The sequence below is a fragment of the Lissotriton vulgaris genome, chromosome 4_1, assembly GCF_964263255.1.
Source record: "Lissotriton vulgaris chromosome 4_1, aLisVul1.2, whole genome shotgun sequence".
In the NCBI taxonomy this organism is placed as follows: domain Eukaryota; kingdom Metazoa; phylum Chordata; class Amphibia; order Caudata; family Salamandridae; genus Lissotriton; species Lissotriton vulgaris.
Genome location: NC_141691.1, coordinates 1,061,127,205 through 1,061,140,907, shown reverse-complemented (window position 1 = coordinate 1,061,140,907; position 13,703 = coordinate 1,061,127,205). Strand labels below are relative to the sequence as shown.

The window sequence follows — 13,703 nt, the reverse complement described above, 5'->3', positions numbered from 1 at the left end:
TTGCGGTCTGTTATACGCCTTTCCGCCTATACCACTTCTGCCCAGAGTGCTGAAGAAGATCAGGCGCGACCGGGCCCAAGTTATCCTTGTGGCTCCGGACTGGGCTCGAAGGTACTGGTATCCCGAGCTACTCAGCATGTCAGTCGGTCCCCCGATCCGCCTGCCCCTTCAGGAGGACCTTCTGTCGCAGCAGCAGGGGACGGTCCTCCACCCGAACCTGTCCAGTCTCCACCTCCATGCTTGGAGATTGAGCGGCGGCAGTTGAGGCCATTGACTTGCCTCCTGAAGTCTGTGATGTAATTCTGGCAGCCAGGCGTCCCTCCACGAAGTCGGTATACGCCTGTCGGTGGAACAGATTTGTGGGATGGTGCACAGCAAAGGCTGTGGATCCTCTTTCTGCCCCTCTTTCCGAGGTTCTTCTGTTTCTTCTCTCTCCTGCCCAGCAGGGCTCTGCTCTGGGCACTATCAAGGGCTATCTTTCGGCCCTTTCAGCCTTTCTAAGGCTTCCTGATCAGCCTTCTTTGTTCAAGTCCCCGATTGTCACGAGATTCTTGAAGGGCATCACACACATGTATCCACCTGTTCCGTTTGTGATGCCTCAGTGGGACTTGAACCTGGTTCTAACCTTTTTGATGTGTGCTCCCTTTGAGCCCCTTCATTCTTGTCCTCTCCGTCTCCTGACTTTAAAGACGGCTTTCCTGGTTGCCATCACCTCTGCCAGGAGAGTGAGTGAGCTCCAGGCTCTTTCTGTCCAACCCCCTTTCCTGTCCATTCATCCTGACAAGGTGGTTCTTAGGACTAGACCTTCTTTCCTGCCCAAGGTAGTTTCTGCTTTTCACATCGGGCAGTCCATCACCCTCCCTTCCTTCTTCCCGCCTCCGCATCCTTCAAAGGATGAAGAGCGGCTCCATCGTCTGGACCCAAAACGTGCGCTTTCATTTTATATGGATCGCACACGCCAGTTCCGGGTGGATGACCAACTGTTTGTTGGCTAAGTGGGTGCGAAGAAGGGACGGGCGGTGTGTAAACGAACCATCTCTCGGTGGGTCGTTCTGTGCATCAAAGCGTGCTACTCTTTGGCTCGGAAGGAGCCTCCTGTTGGGCTGAGGGCCCATTCCACTCGGGCCACGGCGGCTACTACTGCCCTTGGCCGGGGAGTCCCCTTGCAGGACATTTGCCAGGCGGCTACGTGGGCCTCGCTGCACACCTTTGCAAGGCACTACTGCCTGGACAGTCAAGTCCGGAGGGATGGCTTCTTTGGCCGTTCTGTCCTCCAGGACTTTCTGGTGTAGGAATGTATTGGTTTGTAGACCCACCACCGGGGTTGGTATTGCTGGGGTATCTATTCTAAGGTAAGGAATCTAACACTAACGTGTTTCTTTCAGATGAACAAGTTACTTACCTTCGGTAACGATATATCTGTAAGAAACAATAGTTAGTGTTAGATTCCTTACCGAACCCACCCATCCTCCCCGTTCTGCGAACTGATACCTAGGGTTAAGGACATCCCTTTCAGGGCCCTAGTTTCAAATGGCACCAGTGTTGGTTCTCTCATGGCTCTGCGTTTTCTGGCGCGGAACAGCTGTGTACAAAGAACTGACGTCAGCGCGCGGAGGCGGCGTCTATATACTCCAGCGACGTCATCACGGCGCACGACGCCGACGACGGACGCGGAGCCGCAGGGGACGCCTGCAGACGACGCCTACCGACGCGCAAGGGTACTGCTACGCAAAAGTTTCCGGATCCAGACTGACGCCTGGGGATATTCTAAGGTAAGGAATCTAACACTAACTAATGTTTCTTACAGATATATCGTTACCGAAGGTAAGTAACTTGTTCTTCAGGGCCCTAGTGTTTTTGCACACGACTACAACAGTTACTTCGTTGCTCTGCGCTTCTGGCATGTAAAATACGAAAAGTACTGATGTCCGCGCGTCTGGGTGGCGCCTATGTAGGCACCATGATGTCATAACTGATGCTACCGACAACGTCATGCGGACCAGAATGGAGCCACCCGACGTTACGCGCATTGGATATTGCTCGGCAAAAGTTTCCGGATCCAGCCTGACACCTGGGAAATTCAAAGGTAAAGAATCTGCAGCTAGTGTCTACCAGATACTGCATTACTGAAGGTAAGTAACTTGTTCTTCAAGATGCCCACCCTGGCCCAAGCTATGTCTGCCCTGGATTTACTGGATCTAGGAGACTGAAAGGTAGCGCTGGACTTGCAGGCTGCTTATTACCACATCCTCGTCCTACAGTCCGACAAAAGTAACCAGCGGTTTCAGGTAGGCCAGGATTACTTTAAATACTCCGTGCTTCTCTTTGTCCTCACCAGCGCTCCTCTGTGTTCACAAAGGTGAAGGTGGTGGTTGCTGCCAATCTGCGCAAGTTGGGAATGCCATCTTCCCATACCTCGAAGACTGGCTGCTGAAGGCGGGTCGTCTCAAACGCAACCTCCAAACAATGGCTGACAGGTTAACCTGGTTGGGATTTTCTATTATTGTGCCAAAGTCACACATGACTTCTTTACAAAGGATACCCTTCATTGGAGCCATCCTGGAAATGGTGCTCTTCCAAAGCATCACTCCACCTCAACGAGTCCACTGCATTCAGAGGATCCCAATGTTTCAACTTTTGTCCTGGATCTTATTAATAGTGTCTCTTAGGCTTTTTGGCCTCCTGCATCCTGCTTGTGGACCAAACCTGGTGGCTTTTGCGGACACTGCAGTGGGATCCAAATTCTCAGTGGATTTATCTCCAAAGCAACCTGCCAGAGTACATCTTGTTATCGAAGAGGCTGAGCAAGATCTGCAGGGGTAGCTGCTTAACTGCATTTGAACGACATCCCAGCCTACATCTCCATGCATAGAAATTGAGCGACGACAGTTGATGACTTTAGACAAAAAAAAGTGATTGGTTTCATCCTAGCAGCCAGGTGTCTATTTACTAAGTCTGTTTACTTGGGATGCTGGGAGAAGTTTATTGTCTGGTCTTGCTGTGGCAGCAGTTAAAGGTTATCCGCAGGCCCTTTCGTCCTCACATTTACCTGATCAACCATCCCTCTTCAAGTCACCTGTTGAGATGTGTTTTTTGAAGTGGCGGTTCCACCTGGTCCAGCCAAAACCTTTTGTGATGCCACAGTGACACCTTAATTTGGTACTCACTCACCTGAGGTACTCTCCCTTCAAACTGAGGCACAGTTGTCCTCTAACCATCAAGGTGTCAATTTCATAGCCATAATGTCTGCCAGGCAAGTGAGTGAACTTCAGGCATTATCTCTGGTATCACCTATAAACCTCTTTATTCTCAGACAAACTAGTTCCCTGCATTAAATCAGCATTCCTGCCCAAGGTAGTTACGGTCCTCCACATAAGGCAGCCCATCACCTTACCAGCTTTTTATGCGCTGTAAGAAAGTGGCTCTGTATATACTGGACCAAAGTAAGGTACAGGGTGCACAGAGTCCACAGTCCCCAGGGGTATAGCAGAGGCTAAAGTTAGATATAACCTTACAATCCAAAGTGGTAGCTAGGTCGAGCAGTAAGGAAGTATCAGAAGACAGTGTAAAGCATTTGTTGTACACACTCAGTCAGCAAATGGTCTCACACACTCAAGAACTGAACTCTAGACCAATTGATTTGTATATAAAAATATATAGTTACTTTATTTTTAGAACCACAGTAGGTATTATAAATACTTTCTCAGAATGAGATGTTGCAATTGAATACTTTCAAATAGCAGTTGACTTTTAAATGCAATAGTTACAGTTGTTGCAATATGCAACACAAGTTCGAACACAAAATAGCATTGAGCTCAATAGGAGTTTTTAAGTAAATGCAATAGCATCAGTTTACAATAGTTTTTCTAACTCAGGGCTGGATCCTGGATTCAGCCCTGGTGCATTTCCTGTAAACAGTTGAAAGACATCTTTTTTGTTACACAGATGATTTTAAAGGAATATTTGTAAGTTTGGAAAATCGACACTTAGAAGAATTTCTGGCAAAAACCAGACAATGTATTCCTATGGAGGAAAATTGGGTTAACAGTAAATCACGGTTATAATTTCCTTTCAGGTGCAGTGCTGCGCTGAAAGATACAGCACTGGGACCTCGACTGATTGCAGGTGCGCAAATTCGTTTTTGAAGTTCTGACGATTTTTATGGAATATTTGTAAGTTTGAAAAATCGACACTTAGAAGAAATTCTGAGTGAAACACAGCCAATGTTACCCAATGGAAGATATCAAGTTATCGGTCTTTGGGTAAGTACTCGGCTGGCAAAGTCAAGGTACTGGGGGTAGACTCGGGGGTCTCCCAGGATCAGGTAATTACAGTTGTTACACCCTCAGCGCACAGGGACAGCCGGGAGTAGAGTGAGTAGTCCCAATGTTATCCTATGGAGCCTTTGTTTGTTGGCTGCTAGCAAGCAGACCACGCGGCTGTGGGAGCTGAGCTCCTGGTCACTTACACAGGGCATGTGGGGAAGCAGAGTAGGGTAGTTGCTGCACTTCCAGTGGCACTCGGGCGGTTGGGTGCAGGGTGTCTTTGGGCCTTCGGGCGCCCAATGTATTTCAATGGTAGACTTGGAAGTTGAACAAAGGCTGCAGGCTCAGGGACGGAGATTCTTCAGGTGCGACCACCACTTTGAGAGGTAAGTTGGAATCTGGAAGGATAGGTAGACACCCAGGAGTTGGGCACAGGGGGCCGCGTGGCGCCGGGGTGTCTTTTGACATAGCGGTTGGAGAGGTCCCTTGTTGTGAGGCTGCAGGCGTCGTCAGGGTTGTCGAGGAGGGTCCTTGGGCACTGGATTTGTGGTCAAAATCGCCAGGGGGACATCCTCAATGTCTTTGTTCACGCAGGTATAGGCCGGACTCGGAGGGTGCAGAGTGTGCTGGATTCGCGGTTCCTGGCTGGCACCAGGGGTTGTTGCTGTTTGAGCAGAACCACTGCTCATGGGAGGCAGGCAGGTCCGCAGGAGACGCCGAGGTTTTAGCAGGAGCAGGTTCAAAGATCAATGTAGGGCTGGGGCCAAGTCAGTTGGTGGTGTCCTTTTGTTAGCAGCTGCAAGGCAGGTTTTCTTTCTTCTTTTTCTTCTTGTTCTTCTTCTTGTTTCAATATCGGTATCTGAGGAAGAAAGGTTCAGGGTTCCACTAAATACAAAATTTAGGGGCGTTACAGGTAGGGCAAGGGCAGGGACCAATGGGTCCCTGTCCTGGGGTGAGTACCCCCCCTATCCTGCCACTTTCCAGTGGGAGGGGGGCAGGAGCCTAGCTCTGATTGGGTAGGGCTCCCCATCCTCAAGATGGCGGTAACCCGGAGTTGTGCTTCACGTTGCCTCTCCCACCTGAAGGGTGGGGTTGGCAGAGGCTAGTACACCCCCTTTCCTTCCTTTGTTTTTCCTGCCTGTCTTCCCGCCAGAGTGTGGGTCAGAACCGGTGGGGGCCAGTTGCTGAGTATAGCAAGTGGCCTGGAGAAGCTCACAATGGCGGCATGCCTTTGAAGCTTCCCCTGCCCATCTTGGGGGAGGAGGATTGGCACTTCGTCCCAGGATGTGCATTGTTTCAGGCCCCCGAGAGCGGCAGGCTCTCGACCCAGGGGTCCAGAAACATGTCTGGTGGTGGCAGCTTCGGGAGCCACGCAGTCAGGACACTGAGAGTTGGTTAGGTTTCAGGGGGCATCTCTAAGATGCCCTCTGTCGTGCATTTGGCATTAAATTCCACACTGGCATCAGTGCGGGTTTAATGTGCTGAGAAGTTTGATATCAAACTTCTCAGACTTCAGTGTACCCATTATGGCGCTGTGGAGTTCGTAATAACAACCTCCCAGCACCATATACTCTTAATGGCATCACTGCACTTACAGTGCCCAGGAATGGCCCTGGGTACTGTAGGAGCACAGGGCTCATGCACCTATGCCCACACCACTGGCATAGTGCACCCAGCTATAGGGGGGACTTAGGTATGCCAGGGCAGTATGTTTGTGGGCATGGCACACAGGGATGTGTGCCATGTCGACTCTCTGTTTAGTTCTTCACCAAGACACTCCGCCTGCAAAGGCATTGTGTGTGTGTCAGGGTACAGGGCCCCTAAGGGTGGCAAAATAAGTGCTGCAGCCCTTAGGGGTCTTCTCTGGTCACCATGCCCTGGGTACCTAGGGTACCATTTACCAGGGACTGACAGGTGGCCAGAGATGCCAATTGGGTTTAGGTATCAACACAGGTTTAGGGAAGGAACACAGGCCCTGGGTACCTGATTACAGGAACCCAGGGCACACTCAGTCTAAGTACATCAGCAATTCAGCAAAAAGTGTGGGCTTACCATGCAAGAAAGATGGCACTTTCTCACATGCACCGCCTCATCTTTCCAGAAAGGAAGAAAGGCTCCATCACCTCAAACATTTAGAAGGCCCTCAGGTTCTGACTAGATAGGATCATTCTGGCCTTTTTCAAGGCTGCAACGGGGTTGTCATTCCACTTGTTCAAAAAAGCTGACATAGAATCTGGCAGTCCCTTTTCCAAGCAAAAATTACTCCGGCGATTGTTTAATCTAGATTCTGGTCAATTCACAAATCCTACTCGACTTGGCTCTACAAACTGGGGATACGTCAATCTGACAAATGCTTGCACTGTGAGGAAGCCACCGGGTGGACTGAACATATGTTCCTCACTTTCAAAATGGTCCAACCACTATGGTTCAAAATACAACAAACCATCCAATACATTTTTAACATCCACTTCTCTCTATCTCTTCTGACATCAACCCTCAGCCTTGCAGCACATCATCCCACCAACAACATATCACTTCAAGATTCACTTTTACTCGACCTCATGTTAGCCCTTGGCACTCAAGCAATTCTGCTGGATTGGAACTCAACTACGGAAACCCACTTGAAGTTGCAACAACATGTACAAGAAAGCACACAACACCTCCGACTGACGGGGTCTATGGGACTCACTTGACCATTTGTCTCGAAAAAGTGGACCTTCCGTAGCTCTCACGTACCAGAGCTAAAACCACAAACGCATCTTATTGTCTTGCAGAGCTACAGTCACCAAAACCACACTGGTACCGAATACACAACAGAAGACCAAACCCCCTCCTCTTCTCTCTCCTTCCCTTACTCCCATCCTCTCTTGTTCTCTCTCCTCTATCTATTCCTCTCTTACACACCCTGGCATTCCATTCACCAACCAACTATTGTATACCTGTATCTACTCAGTCCTTGTTCACGGGCCATTCATACTTTTTGCTTCCTATAGTAGGCCCTTAGCCATCACCTCTACTTATATTAAAACTAACTGTAAGATCATATTTCATGTAATGCACATTCTATAATTATTCTATATACTGCTTTATACCTTACCTTGTAGTGTGTAAGTATCTCTAACAGTGTATTTGCATTGCTTTTCTGTTATAAATATTTTGACAATAAAAACGTTTGAATAAAAAATTGAAAATATTTACTGCCTGGACCGCCATGTTCAGCAGGACCGGCGCTTCACCTGATCAGTCCTGCAAGATTTCCTGGTCTGAACCATCCCACAGACCCTCCATCTGGAAAGGTACTGCTTTGGGATCTGTACACATGGTGAGGGATCTGCAGTTAGAAAACTCTATTAGAAGGGTCGTAATGCCTTTTCTGATAGTCTCAACCCAACGGCTGATTACTAACCGACCCACCCTCCTCTCCATTCCGTGGAATGGACTCACAAAATCCATGAATAATATTCCAATCCGGACATACTACCATATTCTGATTTCAGTCGCTCCACATCCGTCAGCACGGACTAAGATCAGAAAGAAACTGATGTCTGCACGTGCATGTGGCCCAGAATTAGTGCCCTCAGCGTCATATGAAGAATGCAATGAACTTGGCACGGACCCACATGACGCCATCTAGTGATGCCCAATGGAATTAGTACGAAAGCTTCCCGATCCAGACTGGCACCTGGGGAAATTGTCAAGGTGAGGAATCAGCGGTTAGATAGAGTCTACCACAGAAAAGGTGTTGAATTTCCAAAGCATCTCTCTTTCTGGGAGATGAGCTCCATCTAGAGTAGAATTCTGGGCGTTGTACAATGTCTTTCAATATATCTCATACCCCAAGAATAGAAACAACCGGGTCCAATTCATCCTTGTGGTATCTGTAACACCTGGGCATGAGCTTCTACCCTCTGATCAGACTGCTGCTTCAAGAGGATCTTCTGGCGCTGCAGCACAGCGGGGCCTGCATTCTGGCCTGTACAGACTCCTCTTCCGTACTTAGAGATTGAGCAGCAGCAGTTGAGTGCTTTTGACCTAAGAGGTTGTTAATTTTATCCAGCCAACATCGGTAAATGCCTGCCAAATTGACCCACTTCATGCCACACTGTCCAAGGTTGTGGTGGTGTTTAAGGTTATCTACAGCCCAGCAAGGCCTTGCTTTTTTGTAGTTGCCGGATCAGCCTTCTTTGTTTCAGTCCCCTGCTGTGATACATTTCTTTATAGGTTTACAACATATGTTTCCACCTACACCATTCATTTTACCCCAGTGGGAATAGAATTTGGTCCTTACTTTTCTCCTATGCACTCCTTTTGAACCGCTGGATAGCTGTCCCATATGCCTTCTGACCCTCAAGACAACCTTATTTTTTGCCATAACATCGGCGCAGTGGGTGAGTTAGCTACAAGCCCTATCCACCAATCCGCCATGCATCATATTTTAACCGGACAAACTGATCCTAAGAATGCTTCTGAAAGTGGTGACCCCATTTCACGTGGGGCAAAATTTTACTCTGATGACGTTCTTCAGTCCACCTCTCCATTCTAAGGAGGAGGAGAGACTTCAACAGCTGGATTCTAAAAGAAATCTTAGCTTTTACATCGATTTTACCAGAGAAAATTGTGAACAACCTTTGTAGGATGTAGGAACAAAGAAGGGCAAGGCAGTACATAGGAAGACAATTTGTTGGTGGACCGTGCTCTTTATTGACACATACTTTTCGCTTGTCAAGAAGCAGCTCCTAGAAGGTTTGCAGGCTCATTCCACCAGAGCCAAGGCCACTACCACTGCATCAGTATGCAGACTCCTTGTTCTGGACATTTGCCAGGCTATGTGGTCATTGCTCCACATGTTCACACAGCACTACTGGCTAGACAGCCCGGTCTGACAAGAAGGTCACGTTACCCCGCTTGATCTTGCAGGAATTTTTCGTTTGAACCTGTTCACAGACCCACCACCTGGGAGGTACTACTTTGGTATCTATTCAAAAGGTAGGGATTCTACGGTTATAAGTATCTATCAGAAGAACTAGTTACTTTCCTTCGGTAATGCTCACTGGTAGATGTTGTATCTCACCGCAGATTCCTCACTAACCCTTCCCATTCTGTAAACTGCACCCTTCCCACCTATAATGGTCCCAAGTATAGCGATTTGCTCACTGGTTCACACAATCTATTGTTGAGCTCTGTATCTGGGGGCATGTACAGCCCAGAAAGCGGAATGACGTTGGTGTAAAACCACATATTGTGACCTACGGCCGCGCGGGGTAGGTCTAAAGGATTTCTAGATTGTCTGATGTCTGGGAACTATTCCAAAGGGTAGGAGTCTTCGATTAGAGTATCTACCAGAATGATCAGTAACTTGCTCTGTACATTTAGTATTTATTTTCTTATTCTTTGCCCCTGACGAAAGCCTCCTTTCTTTAGTAAGATGTTTTGATACCTTAAGATTTGACTTCTGTTTTTGATGCCCTAAGTAAATATTTCACATCACCAAATCTGTGATGTTGCTACCAGGTGCTTTATACATTGTTTGAATTCTGATGCTTTATCACATCCGTAAGAAGTCAATTTTTCCTTAAGAAACCTTTTGTTTTGGTCTTTTCTCTTATCTTTTCCTTGCTAATTATTTTGCTGCGTTTAATACAAGCCTGTGGTGGTTGGGTAGACTGAATAACTGTAGTTTTGCAGTTTATGGCCTATCGATCCCAAGGTTCGGTCCAAGTGGAGCTGTAGCATTTCCAAGGTCCATGGAAAAGGTAGACGAGGCAGGCGGCCTTGTAGGATTCCTTTAAATATTAATAGGACCTCTGTTGTGCAGCTCCTCCTAGAAAAGGGTAAGGGTGTTATAAGTCTATTTGGCCGAATGAACATAAGCAGGTTAACGTATTGATGTGGGGAAAATATATAGCAGAAGAACTCATTTCACAGAAAGTATAGTCTTGCTTTGAGCTTTTCACCTCGAGGCCCAAAATTCTTTGAAATGTGAATCTTGCTTAGTCTGCAGTATGTTGAAAATGTTATTTACAGTATTATAATATTAGATAGTGTTAGATCTGTTTTATATTCCAGCTTGTAGAACATTAATGTCTTTATTTCTTTAGAAGCTACTTGTGTGAGCACTAAAGCATTTTTTGCCAGACCTGTATGCTTCTTCCTGACTCTGTTTGAATTTATTTTGAGATTTGTAAATCAGACCAAAGTACAATTCAAACATCCATGCAAGATTGCACTGCAAACATACAGAAATCAAAGCTACAATTACTAATTAACATAATAATCAATTATTTTTTGTTCTTTTTCTAGCAAGGAGCTCTGGCCCATTATGGATAAGTGGGTAAAATACAAAAAGGGTTGTCTCAATGTGACGTTTACTTCTGATATTTCTGTGGCAGCGGTGCTCCGGTTAATTGGTGAGCATTTTCTGTTTATTTTCTTTGATCAGCTGTACCACTTGATGTGATTGCAATTTTAATGGCATCGTAACAGAAAAGTAATATGATCCTATTGCCACTGTGGGATTATTTGTAATGTATTTACTTTATGAAATACACACACATATGACATTTTTACACTGGGTAATCATTTATTTGCTGTAGCTTGCACACACAGTTTGCGTGTGTGCAGTGAATGTTATATATTGTAATAGTAAAATATACATTTGTTCTTATCTGTGGAATACTGGTATTCTCTGACCTAGATTCACCATTCTTCGGACAGAAAACGACTGATGATGATTACATATTAGCACTCAAGACTAATTTCCATAAAAACACATTGTACATCGTTATCCATGTCATAACCCGCTCATTTCACTAGGAAAGAGCCAAAGTCCAAACTGGGTGGTGAGAACACATTTACACCAACCCAGAGAAAGCCTCAAGGTAGAGAGTCATCTACCCCCCAGCTATATTCACTGCAGTAATGTCAATGAGGTTGGCAATCCATTACAAAAAAAACACGCCAGGAATGACGAGACATGGATCCCGGGTTCGCTGTGCCACTGTGTTCAAGCTATCCTGGCTGATGAGAGGTGAAACCCCGAAACTGGTCCTCGGATGCTTGTTTCCGGTCCAGGGAGGACCTGGCTTGGCAGTTCGGGCTGGACTGTTCCCATGAGGCACAGGGTCCAGACTGATTTGCTTATGACCAGGTCTCAACTGGGGTGGCATGGTGAGCAAAATTATGATGGATTTAACTCGGATCTCTTGACTGGGGGTGAATGTATTGATTTGTTCTGCATTCCTTCCATCAATTGTGTGTATTTTGCTTCCTCGACCTAAGTGCGCCGGGTATGCCCAAACGTGGGTCCCGAGTTCACTGTACCACTGGCATCAAGCTATCATGGCTGATGGAAGGGTGAAACCCCAAAACCGGTCCTAGGATGCTTGTTTCCGGTCCAGGGAGGACCTGGCTTGACAGTTCCGGCTGGACTGTTCCTATGAGGCACAGGGTCAAGAATTATTTGAATATGGCCATGTTTAAACTGGGGTGGCTCGGTGAAAAAAAGAATGATGAATTTAACCCAGATCTCTTGACTGGGGGTGAATGTTTTGATTTGTTCAACATTCCATCCATCAATTGTGTGTCTTCTGACCATTAATATGGCACATGTTTAATTGCCTGGTCCCCAGTTGGCATAACCTAAATTACTTGTAAGCTCCTAGTATATGGTACCAGGGTGCCTAGGGCCTGTAAATCAGTGTCCCCCAATAACTGCAGCACTTACTGTACCACCCTGAGTGGGGCAAGGTAAAACCTGGCTCCCAGTCTGCCACTGCAGGCTGGAAGGAAAGTTTTAAACTGCTAACTCAAATTTGCCATTTAAGGTAATGTGTACATCAAATAGTCGTACCTGTACTTTTATATATTCCAGCTGTAAAAAACCCTAAATTGTTGTTTTTACTGTGCAAATGCTAGTAGCCCCATTGGCAGTTAGAGTTACAAGCTGGCACCCTAGACCTGCTGACATCTGAATGGGACTGCTAAGGTTGGTACTGAAATCAGTGCATTATATTCAATATGATGGGTAAATCAAATTTAATGCCACAGAGCAGCAAAGTGGAACTCAAGAAGTTGCCACTTTATTACCCAAGGTTTACAGTGCCCTTTTACTGATGTACACGGAGCTTGTCTTGCAGATAGCTTCTTCCCACCTGTGGAGACAGGCTAATGACTCCTGGCAAAGGACACAATAGGGGCCTATATGGGGAGAGGTGTTAACTTCCTCCTGCATGAAGCCACAAGAGTGTTCGCTCAAGAGGCTAGCTTTGAACGAGAAGCCGCCTTTGAAGGGCAAAAAGATAATACTCAGGTTAGAGGCGCTGTATTGTTTAGACAGGCAGGGAGAAGCCAGTTGTCAAACCAGTTTTTATATGGGCGTGTAGCCCCTTGGTCGCCACACCTCTGGGGGTGGGCAAAGGATCTCTGAGTGTCAATAGAGTTGTGTTGCCATGTTGGGAGTGGGCAGAATGGTGCATCCTGGAATAGCCGGATGCTACACTTCACAGGAAGTCGTCATCAGGAGAGAGGGAAGAGGGACTGTGCCTGCCGTGTCTTTCTCAAGTGGAAAGAATCTTCAGAGGCCAGTCAAATCAAGGGAACTGCAAGGGCCAGCTGACTGGCCTCTTGATCGCAGCACAGGGACACAAGAGGTGAAGAAGCCTGCTGGGTCAAGTTGGTAGTCCAAAGTCTTCAAGTTGTTACTAACACCGCTGTGATGTACAAAGAACAGATGCAGAGTTGCACCTGGGTTTGCAGAGCTGCTGGGACCCTCAGAAGGCGAGTTATCGAACCAGGAAGGATTAGTCCATGAGCACAACAACTGGTAGTCCAGGGGCGACTGGTAGTCCAGTGGAAACTGGACTTCAGCCAGACCAGAGAGGACTTCATGGGTGTTGACCATGCAGTCAGCGCCCCCTCACCATCCTAATGGATCGCGTAACCCCTGCAAGAAGGCCCCCCTCAACAGCGTTGCATCTTTAGAGAATCTTCAGCATCCTTCCTCCCTTGCAACAGGACCACTCCATAGGAATCAATTGTTAGCTGAATAATGTGCCTGGAACTTCTGGAGGACTGCTTCTTCTGTAAAGGCAACTGTTTCTAAATACATTGCTGGTCTTCTTGACTAGCTCCCTATCAGAGTTGGTCACCCCAAGTACTTCTAACTGTCCGCCTTGACACTTACCCAAGTTTTCTTTGAAAATATTTTTGTGTTTGTTGACTTTGCCAAGGCTTGTTTGCATTTGAGTGAAAAGGGTTTGATTTATTTGTGCTCGTAAAATATTGATCTTCTGAACCCTCTGATGGATCTTTTTCATTCAAGTATCTAAAAACGAATAAAAATACAGTAGTTTTATAAATTGGGGTCGGATTTCTTCAGTGTTGTCCGAGTTTTCCTCAATTATTTTGGTGCTGTTTTAATACTTTACACTTGTTCCTCTG

General features: G+C 46.7%; 1 protein-coding gene across 4 annotated transcripts in view; it reads left to right on the top strand.

Moving 5' to 3' along the window:
* Positions 1 to 13,703, top strand: part of ICE1 (interactor of little elongation complex ELL subunit 1) — an 868,698-nt gene that overhangs the window by 721,718 nt on the left and 133,277 nt on the right. For all 4 annotated transcript variants that reach the window (XM_086965290.1, XM_086965289.1, XM_086965288.1 and 1 more), the window contains one exon: positions 10,566 to 10,672. In XM_086965290.1, coding sequence (XP_086821416.1) covers positions 10,566 to 10,672 — 107 coding nt within the window. The remainder of the gene's footprint in view (positions 1 to 10,565; positions 10,673 to 13,703) is intronic.